This window comes from Pongo abelii, chromosome 20 (genome assembly GCF_028885655.2).
Source record: "Pongo abelii isolate AG06213 chromosome 20, NHGRI_mPonAbe1-v2.0_pri, whole genome shotgun sequence".
Classification (NCBI taxonomy): Eukaryota; Metazoa; Chordata; class Mammalia; order Primates; family Hominidae; genus Pongo; species Pongo abelii.
This window is the reverse complement of record NC_072005.2, coordinates 63,130,862-63,150,628: the sequence shown is the minus strand read 5'-3', so window position 1 is coordinate 63,150,628 and position 19,767 is coordinate 63,130,862. Positions and strand designations below refer to the sequence as shown.

Sequence of the window (19,767 nt, the reverse complement as noted above, 5' to 3'; positions counted from 1 at the left end):
GTCCACTTTCTATCTCTATGGTTATGCCTGCTCTGGGCCTTTCATACATGTGAAATCATAAATATGTGGCTTCTTTGATTTCTAATGTTTTTGAGGTTCATCACGTTGTAGCATGTGCCAATACCTCATTTCTTTTCATTGCCAAAGAATAGGTGTGGTATGGATAGACCACATTTTGTTTATCCATTCATCAGTTAATAGATGGGCATTTGGGTTGTTTTCACTCTTGTTATTTTGATATGCTGCTATGAACATATACAAATTTTTTGTGTGGATGTATGTTTTCATTTCTCTGGGGTATATACCTAGGGGCAGAATTGCTGGGTCTTACGGAAACTCTGTAGGTAACTCTTGAGTTCTTTTGATATAATTTTTTTTTTTTTTTTTGAGACAGAGTCTTGCTCTTTCGCCAGGCTGGAGTGCAGTGGTGCGATCTCAGCTCACTGCAACCTCCGCCTCCCGGGTTCAAGTAATTTTTCTGCCTCAGTCTCCCGAGTAGCTGGGATTACAGGCACGCTCCATCACACCCAGCTAATTTTTTGTATTTTAGTAGAGATGGGGTTTCCCCGTGTTAGCCAGGATGGTCTCAATCTCCTGACCTCGTGATCTGCCCACCTCGGCCTCCCAAAGTGCTGGGATTACAGGCATGAGCCACCACACCCAGCCCTCTTTTGATAGAATTTCAGGAATTGATTTAAGAGGTGTTGTTGAAAGGTGAATGGTGGACACTGATGTAACACAGAGACAGTAACTGCAGGATGCTGCCACCATTCCTGGGGTTGGAGAGACAAAGGGAAGAGTTTGGGGTTTTTAGGGCTTCAAGGAAGGTCCCCTCGGATCTGGGACTCAGAACTTCTGAAGGAGGGGGCAGTGTGCTGCCTGGTTTGTTCATACTTCTGAGGAGCCACATGAAACTGGTTCTGGGAGTACAGAACTAAAAAACCCAGTCATAGAAACCGACAAAGCCCCTATTGGTGGATGTTGACAGGAAGCAGCCAGTGAAGCAGAAGTGAAGACCGCAAGGCCCCTGCCCTGGCACCACAAAACAGATAATAGAAGGGTGAGGGTCTGGAACAGAAAGACAGTAACTTCATAACCAACCTCAGGAGTTTCTGACTCAATTTTCAGGAAAATAGTTTTCTTTGTCGAATTAAAATTTAACAACTCTACTGGCTATAATTTAGATTCCTGCCTCTCCATGTGAGATTTAAACAACTTTGCAAACTCAACACTGCACACTCTAACACCAGATGTTTGGAGGTTTTCCCACACACACCAAACAGTTCTCCAGCACACTCTAGCTGGGTGTCCTCCAATTCAATTCTGACACTGTCTACCTGGAGATAGTGTCAGATCCCACAGGGTAAGAGCCCAGTCCCACAGGACTGTCCCCTACTTCAGAGGCCAGTTGCATGTCCGGGCCTTCGGACTGACCAGCTCTAAATTAGGGGATTCCCATGACCCTTTTCTCAAGTTCAGTCATTTGCTAGAGTAGCTTTCAGAACTCAGGGAGGCGCTTTACTTATGCTTACCGGCTCAGTGTAAAAGATATTACAGAGGATGCAGTTGAACAGCCAGATGCAAGAGATGCAGAGGGCAAGTTATGGGGGGAGGGACACAGAGCATGCACCCTCTACTGCACTACCCTCCACGTGGTCAGCAACCCTGAGGCTCTCCAAACCCAGTCCACTGGAGTTTTTAAGGAGGCTTCAGGTAGGCAAGGTTGATTAAATCATTGGCCATTAGTGATTGGCTCAAGCTCCAGCCTCTGACCCCTCCCCAGAGGTCAGGAGATGGGGCTGAAAGTTCCAATCCTCTAATCACATGATTGGCAACCAGCCCCCATCTGAAGGCTGTCCAGGATCCCCCAGCCACAGTCTTCTCATTAACATACAAAAGACACATATGCAGGAGATTCCCAGGGTTTAAGGAGCTGTGTGCCAGGAAACAGGGATGAAAAGCAAATACATATTTCTTCTTATAAATCACAATATCACACTCCCCATTCTCCAGCTGCCCTTCACATCCTGTGTGCTCCCTTCATGCTACTAAACCTGCATTCCTGTTGATGCAGAGCGTGGCTCTGACTTCTGTGGTGCCCACATTTATGATCATTTCCCATGTTTGTCCCACGTACAGGTCTTTCCTTTCGGAGACCAAATGTGATCACCTTATTGGAGAAAGGGAAAGCGCCCTGGATGGTAGAGCCAGTAAGAAGACGCCGGGCTCCTGGTGAGTGACAGAGAACCAAGGCATATGTCTCAGTCTACTGGGGCTGCTATAACAGAATGCCATATATTAGGTGACTTACAAACAACAGAAATCTACTTCTCACAGTTCTGGAGACTGAGAAGTCCAAGATCAATGCATGAGCAGATTCGGTGTCTGGTGAGGACTGCTTCCTGGTTCATAGGTGGCACCTTCTTGCTGTGTCTGCACATGGAGGAAGGAGTGAGGGAGCTCTCTGGGAGAGAGATTATAGGTGATTATAGATGATATCTCATTCATACGGGCTCCACCTTCGTGATTTAAACACCTCCCAAAGGCCCCACCTTCTAATACCATTACCTTAGATGATAAAATTTCAACATAGGCATTTGGGGAGACAAACTTTCAATCTATTGCAGCATAGAGGCAGGCGTTCTGCATAAGAGCTCACGTGATTGTGAGGGGGCAATCTCTTTAAGAGATTATTTGTGTGCCTCTCCCACTGAAAGGCTCCAGGCCTGTATAGAGAATTCAAGTCTCTTCAGTATGAGTCCTAGAGGAAGAAAAAGCAACATTTAGTAAGCCCTTACTAGGTATCAAGCACTCTTCTAAGTTCAGGGTCTTCCTCCCAACAACCCACCATAAGGTGGGTGCTGTTATTACCCCTACTTTATAGATAAGCAAACAGGCCCAGAGAGGTTTGTTGACTTGCCCAAGGTCACCCAGCTAGGAAGGAGCAGCAGAGGAGGGTTTGAGGCCCAGACCCTCTTCAGAGGGCCAAACAGCCTCTGCCTGTTTCCAGAAGCTCAGCTCTCCACACCCTTATGCCCACCTGTACCCCTGCATCTCTGCTTTCGTATTTCCTTTCAGAGAAGGTGTACACTGACCTCTCTGTTAATACTTATGATAACATTCAAATCTGCATGATTTTTGTGATTCTTTTAAAAATAATATTTTTTAACTCTTTTCTCCGAGTATTCTTTTCAGCTACTTTTCAAGGATTCATTGACAAATAGGTTCCTCTTTGGTTGGCCAAGTTATATATTTTGTATGTTTGTTTCTTTAAGTAGCATTCATTGAGTTTCTGCTTAGATGGGATGCGTCATCTAGGAGCTAGGGATCAATATTTTGGTGTAGGCTGGGAGAAAACGGCACCACCTCGAGCGTCTGGCTTTGGTGACCTCCAGGTTCTGAGGGTGTGTAATGAGAAGCCAGATGGAAGCACAGTGCAAAAAGAAGACACATATGCATTATTTTACATCTTAATTTCAACATGAAGAAATATTCTTTATTAAAATACTGTTTTTAAGTTTAGAAGAAATTTAGTCATATAACAAAGTTTAGAAAAAGGAAAAGACACAAACAGTTTATACATAGAGTTATCACTGATTACTTGTTTATTTTATGAAATTGAATTTCATGGTTACTATAAGGTTTATATATTTCTGCTTTTTTCACATTTTGTTTTAGTAGAAATGTTCTATGTTACTAGTCTCTCATGTCATATTTTCCATTTAGATTCTAATTTATTATTATTAACATCATTGTATCTGCATTAAGTGCTTTTGCCTGTTTTCTATAGTACTGAGTCACAGAGGGGGAGCTCTAGATACTTCTGAATTACTTTGCAGAAGAATTGTCAGATCACTAGCCCCCAATAAAAAAACCCTAGGCGCTAGGTCTTTATCTAGAAGACAACATTTCTCACAATTGTGAGGTTTCACAATTGTGAAATTTCACAAATTGTGGGTGTGTTGTCACAATTTGTTGCAGGAGGAATGAAGTGCAGCCTGTGTGACTGCACAGGGACACAGCTCCTGAAAGCTGTAACCAGTTTCCTCTAGAGTCTGCCCCATTTCCCTTTGCACACTCGCTTTGAATCCTTTTGCTGTAATAAATCAGAACCATGACTACAACTTAGAATTATCAAATCAGCACCATCAATAGCAACGGGGTTTGATTTTCATACTCACTAGTATTGGATATTGCCATTAAAATGTTTCTCTTTATTTAGCAAAATAAATTAATAGCAGTCAGCATTTATTGAGAATTTACTTTGTGCAGATTCTGTGCTAAAGCCTGTAAGTTCAGCATTTCATTTAATCCTCACAACACTTGTAGAAATCTCTGTCATTCCTAAGTGACAAGATGAGGGTTTGAGTCTTAGAAACGTTAAATAACTTGCCCAGGATCTCCTGTCCAGGAGATGCAGTAGAAGGTTTGAAGCCTTGGCAGTTGACCTTTTTAAATTTTTTTCTCTTTAATTTTTACGGGATATAGAAGGTGTATATAATAGGATATTTCGATACAGGCATATAATGTGTAAGAATCACATCAGGGTATATGAGGTATCTATCACCTCAAGCTTTTATTATTGTGTTACAAACATTCCTATCATACTCTCTCAGTTATTCTAAAATATACAACAAAGTATTGCTGACTGTATTCACCCGGTTGTGCTATCAAATAGATTGTATTTATTGCATCTTAACTGTATTTTTGTACCCACTAACCATCTCCTTTTTTCTGCCTACCCTTCCCAGCCTCTGGTAACCATCCTTCTACTCTCTTATATCCATGAGTTCAATTGTTTTAATTTTTAGCTCCCACAAATGAGTGAGAACATGTGAAGGTTGTCTGTGTCTGGCTTATTTCCCTTAAAATAAGGTCTTCCGGTTGTATCCATGTTGTTGCAGATTACAGGATCTCATCCTTTTTTATGGCTAAATACTACTGCATGACTGTTGATGGTCATGTGGCTATTGTGAGTAGTGCTGTAATAAACATGGAAATGCAGAGATCTTTTTAATATACTAATTTATTTTTTTGGGGGGTATATACTAAGCAGTAGGATTGCTGAATCATATATTAGTTCTATTTCAGTTTTTTGAGGAACCCCCCCCCCACCATACTGTTCTCAATAGTGGCTGTACTAATTTACATTCCCACAGTGTACGAGGGTTCCCCTTTCTCCATATCCTCACCAGCATTTGTTTTGCCTGCTTTGGGATAAAAGTCATTTTAACTGGGGTGAGATGATACCGTGTAGTTTTGATTTGCATTTTTCTGATGATCAGTGATGTTGAGCACTTTCTCATATTGCCTGTTTGCCATGTGTACGTATGTCTTCTTTTGGGAAATGTCTATCAGAACTTTTGCCCATTTTTTAATTGGATTATTACATTTTTTTCCTATAGAGTTGTTTGAGCTCCTTATGTATTCTATGGTTATCAATCGCTTGTCAGATGGGTAGTTTGCAAATATTTTCTCCCATTCTGTAGATTGTCTCTTCACTTTGTTGATTGTTTCCTGTGCTGTGCCCAAGCTTTTTAACTTGATATGATTCTATTAGTCCATTTTTAGTTTCATTGCCTGTGTTTGTGGGGTATTACTCAAGAAATATTTGCCCAGACCAATGTCCTGGAGACTTTTGCCAGTGTTTTGTTTTAGTAGTTTGATTGCTTTAGGTCTTAGATTTGTCTTTAATCCATTTTTATTTGATTTTTGCATATGGCAAGAGATTGGAGTCTAGTGTCTTCTGCATGTGGATATCCAGTTTTCCCAGCACAATTTATTGAAGAGACTGTCCCTTCCCCAATATATATTTGTAACATCTTTGTTGAAAATGAATTCACTGTAGATGTATGGATTTATTTCTGGGTTCTCTATTCCATTCCATTGGTCTGTGTGTCTGTTTTTATCTCAGTACCAAGCTGTTTTGATTACTATAGCTCTGTAGTATAATTTGAACTTAGGTAATATGATTCCTACAGTTTTATTCTTTTTGCTCAGGATGGCTTTAGCTATTCTGGGTCTTTTGTGGTTCCATATAAATTTTAGGATTATTTTTTCTATTTCTATGAGGAATGTCTCTGATATTTTGATAGGGATTGCATTGAATCTGTAGATTAATTTGGGTAGTATGGGCATTTTACTAATAATTTTTCTTCAAATCCATGAGCATGGACTATCTTTCCATATTTTTGTGTCCTCATCAATTTCTTGCATCAGGTTTTGTAGTTTTCATTGTAGAGTTATTTCACTGCTTTTGTTAAGCTTATTCCTAGGTATTTTATTTTATTTGTAGCTATTGTAAATGGGATTACTTGATTTCTTTTTCAGATTGTTCACTGTTGGCATATAGAAATGCTGCTGGATTTTTATATGTTGATTTTGTATCCTGCAACTTTACTAAATTTATCAGTTGTAATAGGTGTCTAGGTGGATTTTTTATGATTTTCCAACTAAAAGATCATATCATCTGCAAAGAATAATAATTTGACGTCTTCCTTTCCAACTTGGATGCCTTTTATTTCTTTCTCTTCTCTGATTGCTCTCGCTAGGACTTCCAGTGCTATGTTGAATGTAGAATAATAGTTGTGAAAGTGGGCATTCTTTTTATGTTCCTGATGTTAGAGGAAAGGCTTTCAGGTTTTTTTTCCATTCAGTATTATACTAGCCATGGGTCTGTCATATATGGCTTTTATTGTGTTGAGGAATGTTCCTCTATAACCAGTTTTTTGAGGGATCACGTCATGAAGGGATGTTAAATTTTATCAAATGCTTTTCAGCATCAACTGAAGTGATCATATGTTTTTTGTCCTTCATTCTGTTTCTATATATCATTGATTTGCATATATCAAAGCATCCATGCATTCCTGGGAGTAATCATTGTTGTTCATGATGAATGATCTGTTTAATGTGTTGAATTCAGTTTGCTAGTATTTTGTTGAGGATTCTTGAATTAATATTAAGCTCTTTGTTTGATGTGTCCTTGGGTTTTGATATCAGGGTAATACTGGCCTTGTAGAATGAGTTTGGAAGCATTCTGTCCTCCTCTATTTTTTGGAATAGTTTGAGTAGGATTGGTATTAGGTTTTTTTAAGTATTTGGTAAAACTCAGCAGTGAAGCTGTCAGGTCCTGCGCGTTTCTTTGCTGGGAAACTTTATTACAACTTCAATCTCATTGTTTGTTATTGCTCTGTTCAGGTTTTGGATGTCTTCATGATTCAATATTGGTAGGTTGTATGTGTCTAGGAATTTATCTATTTCTTCTAGGTTTTCCAATGTATTGGCCTAGGTTGCTCATAGTAGTCTCTAATGATCCTTTGAGTATCTGTAGTATCAGTTGCAATCATTCCTTTTGCATCTCTGGTCTTATCTCTTTTTTTCTTAATCTGATTAAAAATTTGTCAATTCTGTTTATGTTTTTGAAAAAATTTCATTTTGTTGATCTTTCGTGGGTTTTTTTTGAGACAGAGTCTTGCTCTGTCACCCAGGCTGGAGTGCAGTAGCACGATCTCGGCTCACTGCAACTCCACTGCCATGTTCATGCAATTCTCCTGCCTCAGCCTCCTGAGTAGCTGGGATTACAAGCATCCGCCACCACGCCTGGCTAATTTTTGTATTTTTAGTAGAGATGGGGTTTCACCATGTTGGTCAGGCTGGTCTTGAACTTCTGACCTCAGGTGATCCGCCCACCTTGGCTTCCCAAAATGCTGGGATTACAGGTGTGAGCCACCGCACCTGGCCTCTTTTGTGGTTTTTTAGTTTAAATTTCATTTCTTTCTGCTCTGATCCTTACTATTTCTTTTTTTCTGCGAATTTGGGGTTTGTTTTGCTCTTGGTTTTCTAGTTCTTTAAGATGCATCATTAGGTCATTTGAAGTTTTTCTACTTTTTTGGTGTAGGCGTTTATTGTTACAAACTCTCTTCATACTGCTTTTGCTGTATCCCATAGGTTGCAGCATGTTTTCATATGTTGTGTTTTCATTATCATTTGTTTTAAGGAATTTTTAAATTTTAATTAAGAAATTTCTTCAGGCCGGGGGTGGTGGCTCACGCCTATAATCCCAGCACTTTGGGAGGCCGAGGTGGGTGGATCACCTGAGGTCAGGAGTTCGAAACCAGCCTGGCCACCATGGTGAAACCCTGTCTCTACTAAAAATACAAAAAATTAGCCGGGCATGGTGGTGGATGGCTGTAATCCCAGCTACTTGGGAGGCTGAGGCAGGAGAATCGCTTGAACCCGGGAGGCAGAGGTTGCAGTGAGCGAAGATGGTGCCATTGCACTCCAGCCTGGACAACAAGAGTGAAACTCCATCTCAAAAAAAAAAAGAAATTTCTTCATTGACCCACTGGTCATTCAGTATTATATTGTTTAATTTCAATGTGTTGGTATACTTTCCAAAGTTCTTCTCATTATTGATTTCTAGTTTTGTTCCATTGTGGTCAGAGAAGATACTTGATATGATTTCAATTTGAAAGATTTTTTTTTTTTTTTTTTTTTTTTGTTTGAGACAGGGTCTTGCTCTGTCACCCAGGCTGGGATACAGTGGTGCAATCACGACTCACTGCAGCCTCAACCTTCTAGGCTCAAGCAATATTCTCACCTTGGCCTACTGAGTAGCTGGGACTACAGGCATGTGCCACCACACCTGGCTAATTTTTGTATTTTTTTTAAAGTTGGGATTTCACCATGGTGCCCAGGCTGGTCTTGAACTATTGAGCTCAAGCAATCCACCTGCCTCAGCCTCCCAAAGTGCTGGGATTAGAGGTGTGAGCCAGTGCACCCAGCTTTTTTTGGATTTTTAAGACTTGTCTTGTGTCCTAATATTTCATGGTCTATACTTGAGAATGATCCATGTGCTGAGAAGAATGTGTAACCTGTAGTTATTGGATGAAATTGTAAATATCTATTAGGTCCATTAGGTCCGATGTTTCTTTGTTGATTTTCTGTCTGGATGATTTGTGCAATGCTGAAAATGAAGTGGTTAAGTCTCCAACAATTATTGTATTGTGGTCTGTCTCTCTCTTTAGCTCTGAAAATATTTGCTTTATGTATCTCGGTGCTCCATTGTTGGATGTGTATATATTTACAATTGTTATATCCTTTTGCTGAATTGATCCTTTTAGCATTATATGACTTTCTTTGTATCTTTCCATACTTTTTGTCTTAAGCTCTATTTTATCTAAATATAGCTGCTCCTGCTCTTTTTTGGTTTTCATTTGCATGGGATTTTTTTTCCCTCCCTTTATTTTTAGTCTATGTGTGTCTTTATAGGGAAATCATGTTTCTTATAGGGAACAGATCATTGAGTCTTTTTTAAAATTCATCCAGCCACTCTGTGGCTTTTGATTGGAGATTTAGTCCATGTACATTTAATATTTATAAGTAGGGACCTACTACTGACATTTTGTTATTTGTTTTGGTTGTTTTGTGGCCTTTTCTTTTTCCTTCTTGTCTTTCTTCTTGTGAAAGTGATTTCGTGTGATGGTATGTTTTAATTTCTTGAATTATATTTTTTGTGTATCTCTTATATATTTTTTATTTGAGGTCAGCATGAGGCTCATAAATAATATCTTATAACCCATTAATTTAAACTTATGACAATTTAACTTTGCAAAAACAAACCAACAAACAAGCAAAGAGAAAACTAATAAAAACCCTATACTTTAAATTAATCTCCTGTGCTTTCAAACTTTTTGTTGTTTATATTTTCATACTGTGTGTCTTGTAGTTGCCGTTTTTTTGTCAGTCCATCTTTTAGTCTTCCTACTTAAGATATGAGTAGTTTACACATCACAATTACAGTATTATAATATTTTGTATTTATCTGTGCAATTACTATTGCTAGTGAGTGTTGTATGTTCAGATGATTTTTTATTGGTCATTAGCATCCTTTTCTTTCAGACTGATGAACTCCCTATAGGATTTCTTGTAGGAGAGGTCTGGTGTTGACAAAATCTCTCAGCTTTTGTTTGTCTAGGAAAATCTTTATTTCTCCTTCCTGTTTGAAGGGCATTTTCACTGGATAGAATATTCCAGGATAAAGGTTTTTGTTTTCTTCAGCTCTTTAAATATATCATAATTCTCTTTCCTGGCCTATAAGGTTTCCACTGAGCAATCTGCTGCCAGATGTATTAGAGTTCCGTTTTATGTTGTTTATTTTCTCTTTCTGCTTTTAGGATCATGTCTTTATCCCTGACATTTGGGAGTTTATTAAATTATCTGAGATAGCCTTCTTTGGATTAAAGCTGCTTGGTGTTCTATAACCTCCTTGTACTTGAATTTTGACATCTTTCTCCAGGTTTGGAAAGTTCTCTGTTACTATCTCTGAATACACTTTGTACCCCAGTCTCTCTACCTTCTCTTTAAAGCTACTAACTCCTAGATATGCCCTTTTGAGACTATATACTAGATCCTGTAGGCATGCTTTATTATTCTTCTTCCCTTTGACTTCTCTGACTATATTTTCAAAGAGCCCATCTTCAAGCTCACTATTTCTTCTGCTTGATCAATTCTGCTGTTGAGAGACTCTGATGCATTCTTTAATTTGTCAACTGAATTTTTCAGCTCCAGAATTTCTGCTTGATTCTTTTTAATTATTTCAGTGTCTTTTTTAAATGTATCTGATAGGATTCTGAATTTCTGCTCTGTGGATCTTGGATTTTGTTGAGCTTCCTCAAAATACCTTTTTTTTTTTTTTTTTTTGGAGACAGAGTTTATCTCTGTTCCCCAGGCTGGACTACAATGATGGCATGATCTTGGCTCACTGCAACCTCCGCCTCCTGGGTTCAAGCAATTCTTGTGCCTCAGCCTCCCGAGCAGCTGGGATTACAGGTGTGTCCCACTATGCCCAGCTAATTTTTTTTTATTTTTAGTAGAGACGGGGTTTCACCATGTTGGTCAGGCTGGTCTCGAACTCCTGAACTCAGGTGATCCACCCGCCTCGGCCTCCCAAAGTGCTGGGATTACAGGCATGCTCCACCGCACCAGGCCAAGATAGCTATTTTGAATTCTCTGACTGAACGGTCACATTAGCTCTGTCACTCCAGAACTGGTCACTGTTACCTTATTTAGTTCATTTGGTGAGGTCATGTTCTCCCAGATGGTCTTGATGCTTTTGGATGTTTGTCAGTACCTGGTCATTGATGAATTAGGTATTTATTCTTATCTTTGTAGTCTGGGCTTGTTTGTACTGGTCCTTCCAGAGAAGGCTCTCCATGTATTCAAAGGGGCTAGGATGTGTCTTTGTTCACTGCACCCATGTTTGCATTAGGGGTCACCCCATGGCCAGTAACTCTGTGACTCTTGTAGACTCACAGAAGTACTGCCTTGGTGGTCTTTGGTAAGATCCAGGAGAATTCCCTAGATTACCAGGAAGTCATTCTTTTCCCTTATTTTCCCTGAATGAATGGAGTCTCTCTCTCTCTCTGTGCTGAGCTGCCTAGAGTTGGGGAAGGGATGATACAAACACTCCCATGGCCACCAACACTGGGACTGTGCTGGGTCTGACCCAAAGCCAGCGTTGTACTCATTCTTGCCCAAGGCCTGTGGCTACCACTGCCTGGCTACCACTGATGTTTATTCGAAGCCCAAGAGGTCTTAATTCATCAGGTGGTAAATTCTTCCAGGCCTGTTTTTCCCTTTAGGGCAGCGAGTTGCTTTCTGGCCCAGGGTAGGTCTAGAAATCTTGTCCAGGACCTATGGCCTAGAATGAGGCCTTCAGGACACTGCTTGGCACTTTTTTTTTTTTTTTTTTACTGTGGTTGAGATGATATCCAAGTTGCAAGACAATGTCCTCTTTACTCTTCCCTCTCCTCTTGGAGCTGCCAGCTGTGCTTCCTGGAGTTGGGAAAGAGTTGATACAAACATTCTCTTGGCCACTCCAGCTGGTGTGTCACTGGTATGTCACTGGGTAGCAGGTACCCCAGGTCCTCTGGTTCTGAGCCAAGCACAGCACTAGGACTTGCCCAGGAATTGCAGTCCTTGTGGCCTATACTGCCTTTCAGATTTACTTAGGACACCAGAGTGTTTTAGTCTGTGGTGGGGGTACTTGCTGGAACTCAAGTTTCCACCACTGTGGTGGACAATTCTTAGGCTAGAGCTGATTTAAATGCTTCCTCTGGGGGTGCTGGCCAAATTCTACCCCACGTTGCTTTCTGCTGTTACAGGGCAGCACTGAGTTCCAATGCAGAGTCCCACCATCACTCCATTCTTCCTCCTCCAAACACATAGATTCTCTCTTGTTGCCATGCTGCACTGCCAGGCATTGGGGGAGGGGTGGTGCAGGCATATGATGACTGTCTTTTCTACCCTCCTCAAGTGCCTCTTTCTTTGAATACGATGTTAAAGCTTGATACTTTGATTGCTCACCTAATTTTTGGTTCCTATGAAGGTGTTTTCTTCTGTGGATAGTTGTTCAATTTGGTGTTACTGCAGAGGGGGCAATTGCTGGAGGGCTCTATTTGGCCATCTGGCTCTTCCATTTTCTCCTTTTTAGTTGTTTTGTTTGTTTTTTGAGATAGAGTCTCACTCTGTCACCTAGGCTGGAGTGCAGTGGCGCCATCTCAGCTCACTGCAACCTCCGCCTCCTGGGTTCATGCAATTTTCCTGCCCCAGCCTCCTGAGTAGCTGGGATTACAGGCACACATCACCACACCCGGCTAATTTTTGTGTTTTTAGTAGAGATGGGGTTTCGTCATGTTGGTCAGGATAGTCTTGAACTCCTGACCTTGTGATCCACCCACCTCGGCCTCCCAAAGTGCTAGGATTAAAGGCGTGAGTCACCATGTTTGTTTGTTTGTTTGTTTTTAAGGAGACAGGGACAGGGTCTTCTGTTACCCAAGCTGGAGTGTAGTGGTGCAGTCATGGCTCACTGCAGCCTTAAACTCCTGGGCTCAAGCAGTCCTCCTGCCTCAGCCTCCCAAGTACCAGTTTGTTTCTTGAGCCCTCGTGGATAGACTGGATATCCATATTGGTTTACCCGTACTGGATAGGCCATAAATCTTTCTTATAGATTTGCTAGCATTTGTTTTCTGTTTTTACTTATTCTCGTGAATTGTTTTTTCATTATCTTTCCCCTTTTATCTGGCAGTGACTTTTTTATTTTCTGCTTGTATAGTAAGCTTTCATATAGAAAATGCATTAACCATATGACATTACATTTTACTTCATATATTTCCCCATTCTTTCCTAAGACTTTTTATTTACCTCTTATTTTTCTATTTGGTTATATGAAAGTTTTTTTCATTTTTGTGTGATTGGAAATGTTGGCATTCACATTGTAATTTTTCTTTTTATTTCCATAGTTAGAAAGAATTTGGGGTAGATTTCATATTATTTTAGTTTGTAATGATTTTGTACTTTATATTGAACTAATTCACCTGGGATTAATTTTGTTGTCTGGTGTGGTTTAAGAATTTCCACATTGAAGATGGGGAGATGGGCTGAGGGGATATGTTAGTATTCCACACAGGAAGGAACAAAGGAAGGTACAAAGGAAAAGGAAGGGAAGCTAAGAGTTTTAGGAAAATGTGAGAGGGAGAAGCAGCTTAACTGATGTGACTTAATGGGATGTGGGGTGGGAAGGGACTATAGGAGGAATCTTGGGTTTCTTGTTTTACTGATGCTGCTAGCTTCACTATAAACATTTCCATTATCTTCCTTTGTTAATTCCTTATTTTGTCTGGTTGTTTTCTGGAACTTCTACTAATAATAATTATAATGGTAGCTACTACCAGTTATTAAGCAACTGCAGGTACACAAAGCTTTCTGTAGAACCCTTGGAGCAAGATGTGTTTCAGAATTCAGAATGGTGCAGATTTTAGAAAGGTGAACAGGTCATATACTATGTGTGGCATAAATCAAACACATTGAGATAGCTACAAAGACTAGGACTTCCTAAGAGCAATAAATAGAGGCTATGAATAGCCTCATTGCATTTCAGATGGGGTTTCACTCCAAATGTCTATTCAAAAAGGAAAAGAAAAAAGGAAAGAAGACTTTGGTTCTTTGGTTCTCAGCTTTTTGAATACTGGAATGGCAGATTAGAGGTCATAGCATGTGCCAGAAATTTCGCACATTATTTCCAATTCTCATGAAAACTTTGTGAGGTATGAGATTATTATCTGTATTTTCAAGATAATATGCTTATGGTAATAGAGTTAACAAGTGTGTCACAAGATTATGTAGTTAAATGAAAAACACCTCAGTTAATTCAGTAATGTCTGCCTTTAAAGCACACCTATGAAATAGAAATATAATGTGAGCCACATATGTACTGAAAAAATGTTTAGTATCCACATTCAAATAAAAATTTAAAAACAGTGATATGGTTTGGATCTGTGTCCCCACCAAATCTCATGTTGAAATTTAATCCTCAGTGTTGGAGGTGGGGTCTGGTGGGAGGTGATTGGATCATGGGGGTGGATTTCTCATGAATGGTTTGGCACCATTCCCTTGGTGATGTCTTAGCAATAGGGAGTGATTCTTACAGAATCTGATCATTGTAATATGTGGCACCTCCTCCACACTCTCTCTTTCTCTTTGTTTCACCATGTGATGTGCCTTCTCCTACTTTGTCTTTCACCATGAGTAAGAGCTCACTGAGGCCTCCCCAGAAGCCAAGGAGGTGCCAGCACCATGCTTGTACAGCCTACAGAACCAGGAGCCAATTGAACCTATTTTGTTTATAAATTACCCACTCAAGTATTTATTTATAGCAATATAAGAACTTCCTAACACAAACAGGTAAAATTAATTTTAGTAATATATGTATTTAACCTAATATATCCAACATATTATATCATATAACCAGCATTTTTACAATGAGATACTTTATACTTTTTTGTAGTAAATTTTCACAGTCTGGCATATGTTTTATACTCATACTATACCTCAAACCAGCCACATTTCAATTCCTCAGTAGCTACAGGTGACTAATGGCTACTATATTGGATAGCATAGTTCTAATGCCTGTGTTTATCATGCCACATTCACTCAAGTTTATAGTCAGTTTGCCATACAAGTAGTTATTTTGTATCACCTTGGACTTTGACACCCTATGCCAGCCACATTGATCTATTTTACTATATAATAGATTTCTTCTTTTAGTCTAATCTCTTACCTGTTTTTCTGAGTTTTTCCTGCTTCTTGCTAAAGTCTTCACCTTTGTAAATATCTAAATACAGTCATATGCTGCATAATGTTTCAGTCCTGTCAACAACAGACTACATATATGGCCATGGTTCTATAAGATCATAAAACTGTATTTGTACTGTACCTTTTCTACATTTATGTATATTTAGATACACAAATACTTATCATAGTGTTAAAATTGCCTACAGGATTCAATACAGTAACATCATGTACAGGTTTGTAGCCTAGGAACAGGCTATACAATATAACATAGGTGTATAGTAGGCTATACTATCTAGGTTTATGTAAATCTACTGTAAGATGTAGATTCATCATTTACACAATGATGAAATTGCCTGACAATGCATGTCTTACAACATGTCCCCATTGTTAAGCAACCCGTGACTGTACTCAATTCTAATTGTTACTAGTTCTTTTAAATTTGATCTTAAGAATACATTTTTTAAAATCTACAACTTTATTGAGGTAAACATCATAAAAGTCACTATTTCTAGAATATAATTAAATGATTTTGGATAAATTTACAGAGCGTGTAACCATCAACATAATCCAGTATTAGAACATTTTTATCACCCCTGTAAGATTCCTCATGTCCATTTTCAGTTAATCCCCATTCCTACCTTGAGCCCCAGGCAACCACTTATCTTCTGTCTCTGTAGACTTGCCTTTTCTGGACACATTCTCTAATAAACATACGTTTATCCATTGAACAACCTGTGGAGTTCAATGTGCCATATATGGCATAAAAATTATCCTATAAATAAAATCTTGACTTATTCATTTTCAAATTACAGACTCTTCTGAACTCTGGTTATTAAATATCTCTGTAAAGCCTTTAGTATAGTCATCAAAACCACAATAAAACACTAAAAAGTTATTGTTTTGGTAATCATAATTGTTGTTATGATTAATAATGATAATTACATTTATATTGTAGACTCTTCATTTTTTCAGCATGGGAAAGGAGAAACATTTAATTCCTTTATGTCTTTCAGACTCGGGGTCTAAGTGTGAGACCAAGAAGCTACCTCCAAATCAATGCAACAAATCTGGGCAAAGCATCTGCCAGAAACTAGTTTCTGCACAACAGAAAGCTCCTACACGAAAGAGTGGCTGCAACAAAAATTCAGTCCTAATAAAACCTAAGAAAGGGCATTCAGGGAAGAAACCTTTAAAATGTAATGACTGTGGTAAAACCTTTAGTCGAAGCTTCTCTCTTAAACTTCATCAGAACATTCATACGGGAGAGAAGCCTTTTGAATGCAGTAATTGTAGAAAAGCTTTCAGACAGATCTCATCCCTACTACTTCATCAGAGAATTCACAGTGGAAAGAAAAGCCATGAATGCAATAAATGTGGGGAAAGCTTCAATCAAAGAACAACCCTTATTCTACATAGGAGAATTCATGATGGAAAGGAAATTCTTGACTGTGGGAAGGCCTTGAGTCAATGTCAGTCTTTCAGTATACATCAGAAAATTCACGTTGTTGGGAATGTCTGCCAGTGCAGAAAGTGCGGGAAAGCCTTCAGTCAGATGTCATCCCTTTTACTTCATAAGAAAATTCACAATGGAAAGAAAACACATAAATATAATAAATGTGGGAGAGGCTTCAAAAAGAAATCAGTCTTTGTTGTACATAAAAGAATTCATGCTGGAGAGAAAATCCCTGAAAATGCGAAGGCCTTAAGTCAGAGTCTACAGCAAAGAAGTCACCATTTAGAGAATCCTTATAAATGCAGAAAATGTGGGAAATTATTTAATAGGATTTCACCCCTGATGCTTCACCAGAGAATTCACACTTCAGAGAAACCGTACAAATGTGATAAATGTGACAAGCTCTTCAGGCGGCTTTCAACCCTTATTCTGCATCTTAGAATTCATAATGGAGAAAAACTATACAGATGCAATAAATGTGAGAAGGTCTGCAATCGGCATTCATCCCTTATTCAACATCAGAAAGTTCATACAAAGAAAAAGAAACTATTTGAGTGTAAGGAATGTGGGAAGATGTTTTCTGGAACTGCAAACCTTAAAATACATCAGAATATTCATTCTGAAGAGAAACCTTTCAAATGCAATAAATGTAGTAAAGTTTTCGGCCGCCAATCATTTCTTATTGAACATCAAAGAATTCATACTGGAGAAAAACCCTACCAGTGTGAGGAATGTGGAAAAGCCTTCAGCCACCGAATATCTCTCACGCGACATAAGAGAATTCATACTGAAGATAGACCCTATGAATGTGATCAGTGTGGGAAGGCCTTCAGTCAGAGTGCACACCTTGCCCAACATGAAAGAATTCACACTGGAGAGAAGCCATATACATGCAAAACATGTGGTAAGGCCTTTAGTCAGCGCACATCTCTTATTCTACATGAAAGAAGTCATACTGGAGAGAAACCCTATGAATGTAATGAATGTGGGAAGGCATTTAGCAGTGGCTCAGACCTTATTCGACATCAGAGAAGTCATTCTTCAGAGAAACCCTATGAATGTAGTAAATGTGGGAAGGCATATAGTCGGAGCTCATCCCTGATTCGACATCAGAATACACATTCTGAAGAAAAAGCCTAAGGTTGTTTCAAGTCTATAAAATCAACGAATGAGGCTATCAAAGATATGGCAAATATGTATTTGTCTATAATGTAAATTTTGCGTATATGGGACCATTTGATGATATGTCCCACTTTGAAAGCCAAAGAGCAAAAGTCATTGGTGATTTTGACCTCAGGATTTGAAATTAACTGGAGGAAACTCAGAAGTTTGGTCAGTCATTGTGAATGAAGATCATTTTTCATTTGATAAGAATTACTGGCTGGGCGCAGTGGCTTACACCTGTAACCCCAGAACTTTGGGAGGCTGAGACGGGCGGATCACGAGGTCAAGAGTTTGAGACCACGGTGAAACCTCGTCTCTACTAAAAAATACAAAATTAGCTGGGCGTGGTGGGTGTGCACCTGTAATCTCAGCTCTGGAGAGGCTGAGGCAGGAGAATCGCTTGAACCCAGGAGGTGGAGGTTGCACTGAGCAGAGATTGCGCCACTGCACTCCAGTCTGGGCAACAGAGCAAGACTGTGTCAAAAAAAAAAAAAAAAAGAATTACTGATATTTTACTTCTAGCATAGTTTTAATGATAATTTATTGGTCACATACAACAAAATAGAATTGTGAAGTCCATTATAGGGCTCTGAGCCTGATTTAAGGTCACAGAAGAAAGAATTTGAGTCTGTTTCTCAGATCTAGAATTATCAAATATAAGGAACTTCTCAGCAAAACAGGGTGCCACTTTCAGCTGACAAACTTGTGGGTGAGAATAAAGAAAAGTGAGTCTTTAGGTAGATAAAGTTGTCATTCATAACGGTGTGTAACAGTAGAAACCTTACTGTACCATCTCCATGGTTATGAGGATGTATGATCTTCATGGTGTGAATGTCTAATATGGCTGAGACAAGCTATCAGTAAAAGAACCAAGATATAGTGAAGAACGAGGATTTCAGAGCCAGGAGAAATCAGTATTGTTTTATTTGGAAATAAATCATCTATATTTATATGAGTAAACATTGGTATTTTCATGTAACAATACTGGTATGCAATAAGTGGTGTAATATGAGTTGTTATGGACTGAATGTTTGTGTCCCCACCCCCAAAATTAATTATGTTAAAATCCTCAACATCAGTGTGATGTTACTTGGAAATGAGGCATTTGGGAGGCAATTAGGATTAGATGAGGTCATGAGGGTGGAGCCCTCATGATGGGATTTGTGCCTTTATAAGAAGAGACATCAGGCTGGGCACGGTGGCTCACGCCTGTAGTCCCAGCACTTTGGGAGGCCAAGGCGAGTGGATCATGAGGTCAGGAGATTGAGACAATCCTGGCTAACACGGTGAAACCCCGTCTCCACTGAAAAAAAAAATACAAAAAATTAGCTGGGCACACTGGCATGTGCCTGTAGTCCCAGCTACTCAGGAGGTGGAAGGAGAAGAATCGCTTGAACCCAGGAGGCGGAGGTTGCAGTGAGCCAAGATCACGCCACTGTACTCCAGCCTGGGCGACAGAGCGAGACTACATCTCAAAAAAAAAGAGAGACATCAGAAAGCCTGCTTGCTGTCTGCACCATGTGAGGATGCAGCAAGAAGCCAGCTGTCTACAGGACAGGAAGAGAACCCTACGAGAACCTAATCATCTGGTGGCCTGTTGTCAGACTTCCAGACTTCAGAACTGTGAGAAGTAAATTGTTGTTTAAGCCACCCAGTCTATGATGTTTTGTTATGGCAGCCCCAGCTAATATATGGAGTGGAAACCCTAGATTTATATACTGGGTTCTTTTCCTGTCAGCAGTTCAACATGTGTAGTAGCTTTCAGTCTCTGCTGTTTGTGCCAAATATAAAAGAAATAAAATCAGATAACTTTTTTGTAATTGGATCATATACAGTTGGGCTCTTCTGTTTAAGTTTTCCTTCTGTAAAAGTTATTTTTGAGAATACCTAAAGTTTAAGATGACTTTGTGGAATGTGTGGAATGTATATGGGTTAGGTCATCCTAACTTTGACCACAATTGATAAACTAGCAATCCAAATTGTGAGGGGTGAGCATGCATACAGGACAGTACAACTAA

The 19,767-nt window shown here is 39.4% G+C and overlaps 1 protein-coding gene across 14 annotated transcripts in view; it reads left to right on the top strand.

Annotated features, from left to right (window-relative positions):
• ZNF667 (zinc finger protein 667) overlaps nt 1-19,260 on the top strand; it is a 37,900-nt gene extending 18,640 nt beyond the window's left edge. For all 14 annotated transcript variants that reach the window (XM_054539158.2, XM_063719763.1, XM_063719765.1 and 11 more), the window contains 2 exons: nt 2,140-2,232; nt 16,146-19,260. In XM_054539158.2, the coding sequence (XP_054395133.2) occupies nt 2,140-2,232; nt 16,146-17,725 (1,673 nt within the window). In that variant the 3' untranslated portion in view covers nt 17,726-19,260. The remainder of the gene's footprint in view (nt 1-2,139; nt 2,233-16,145) is intronic.
• The last annotated feature ends 507 nt before the right edge of the window (nt 19,261-19,767 follow it).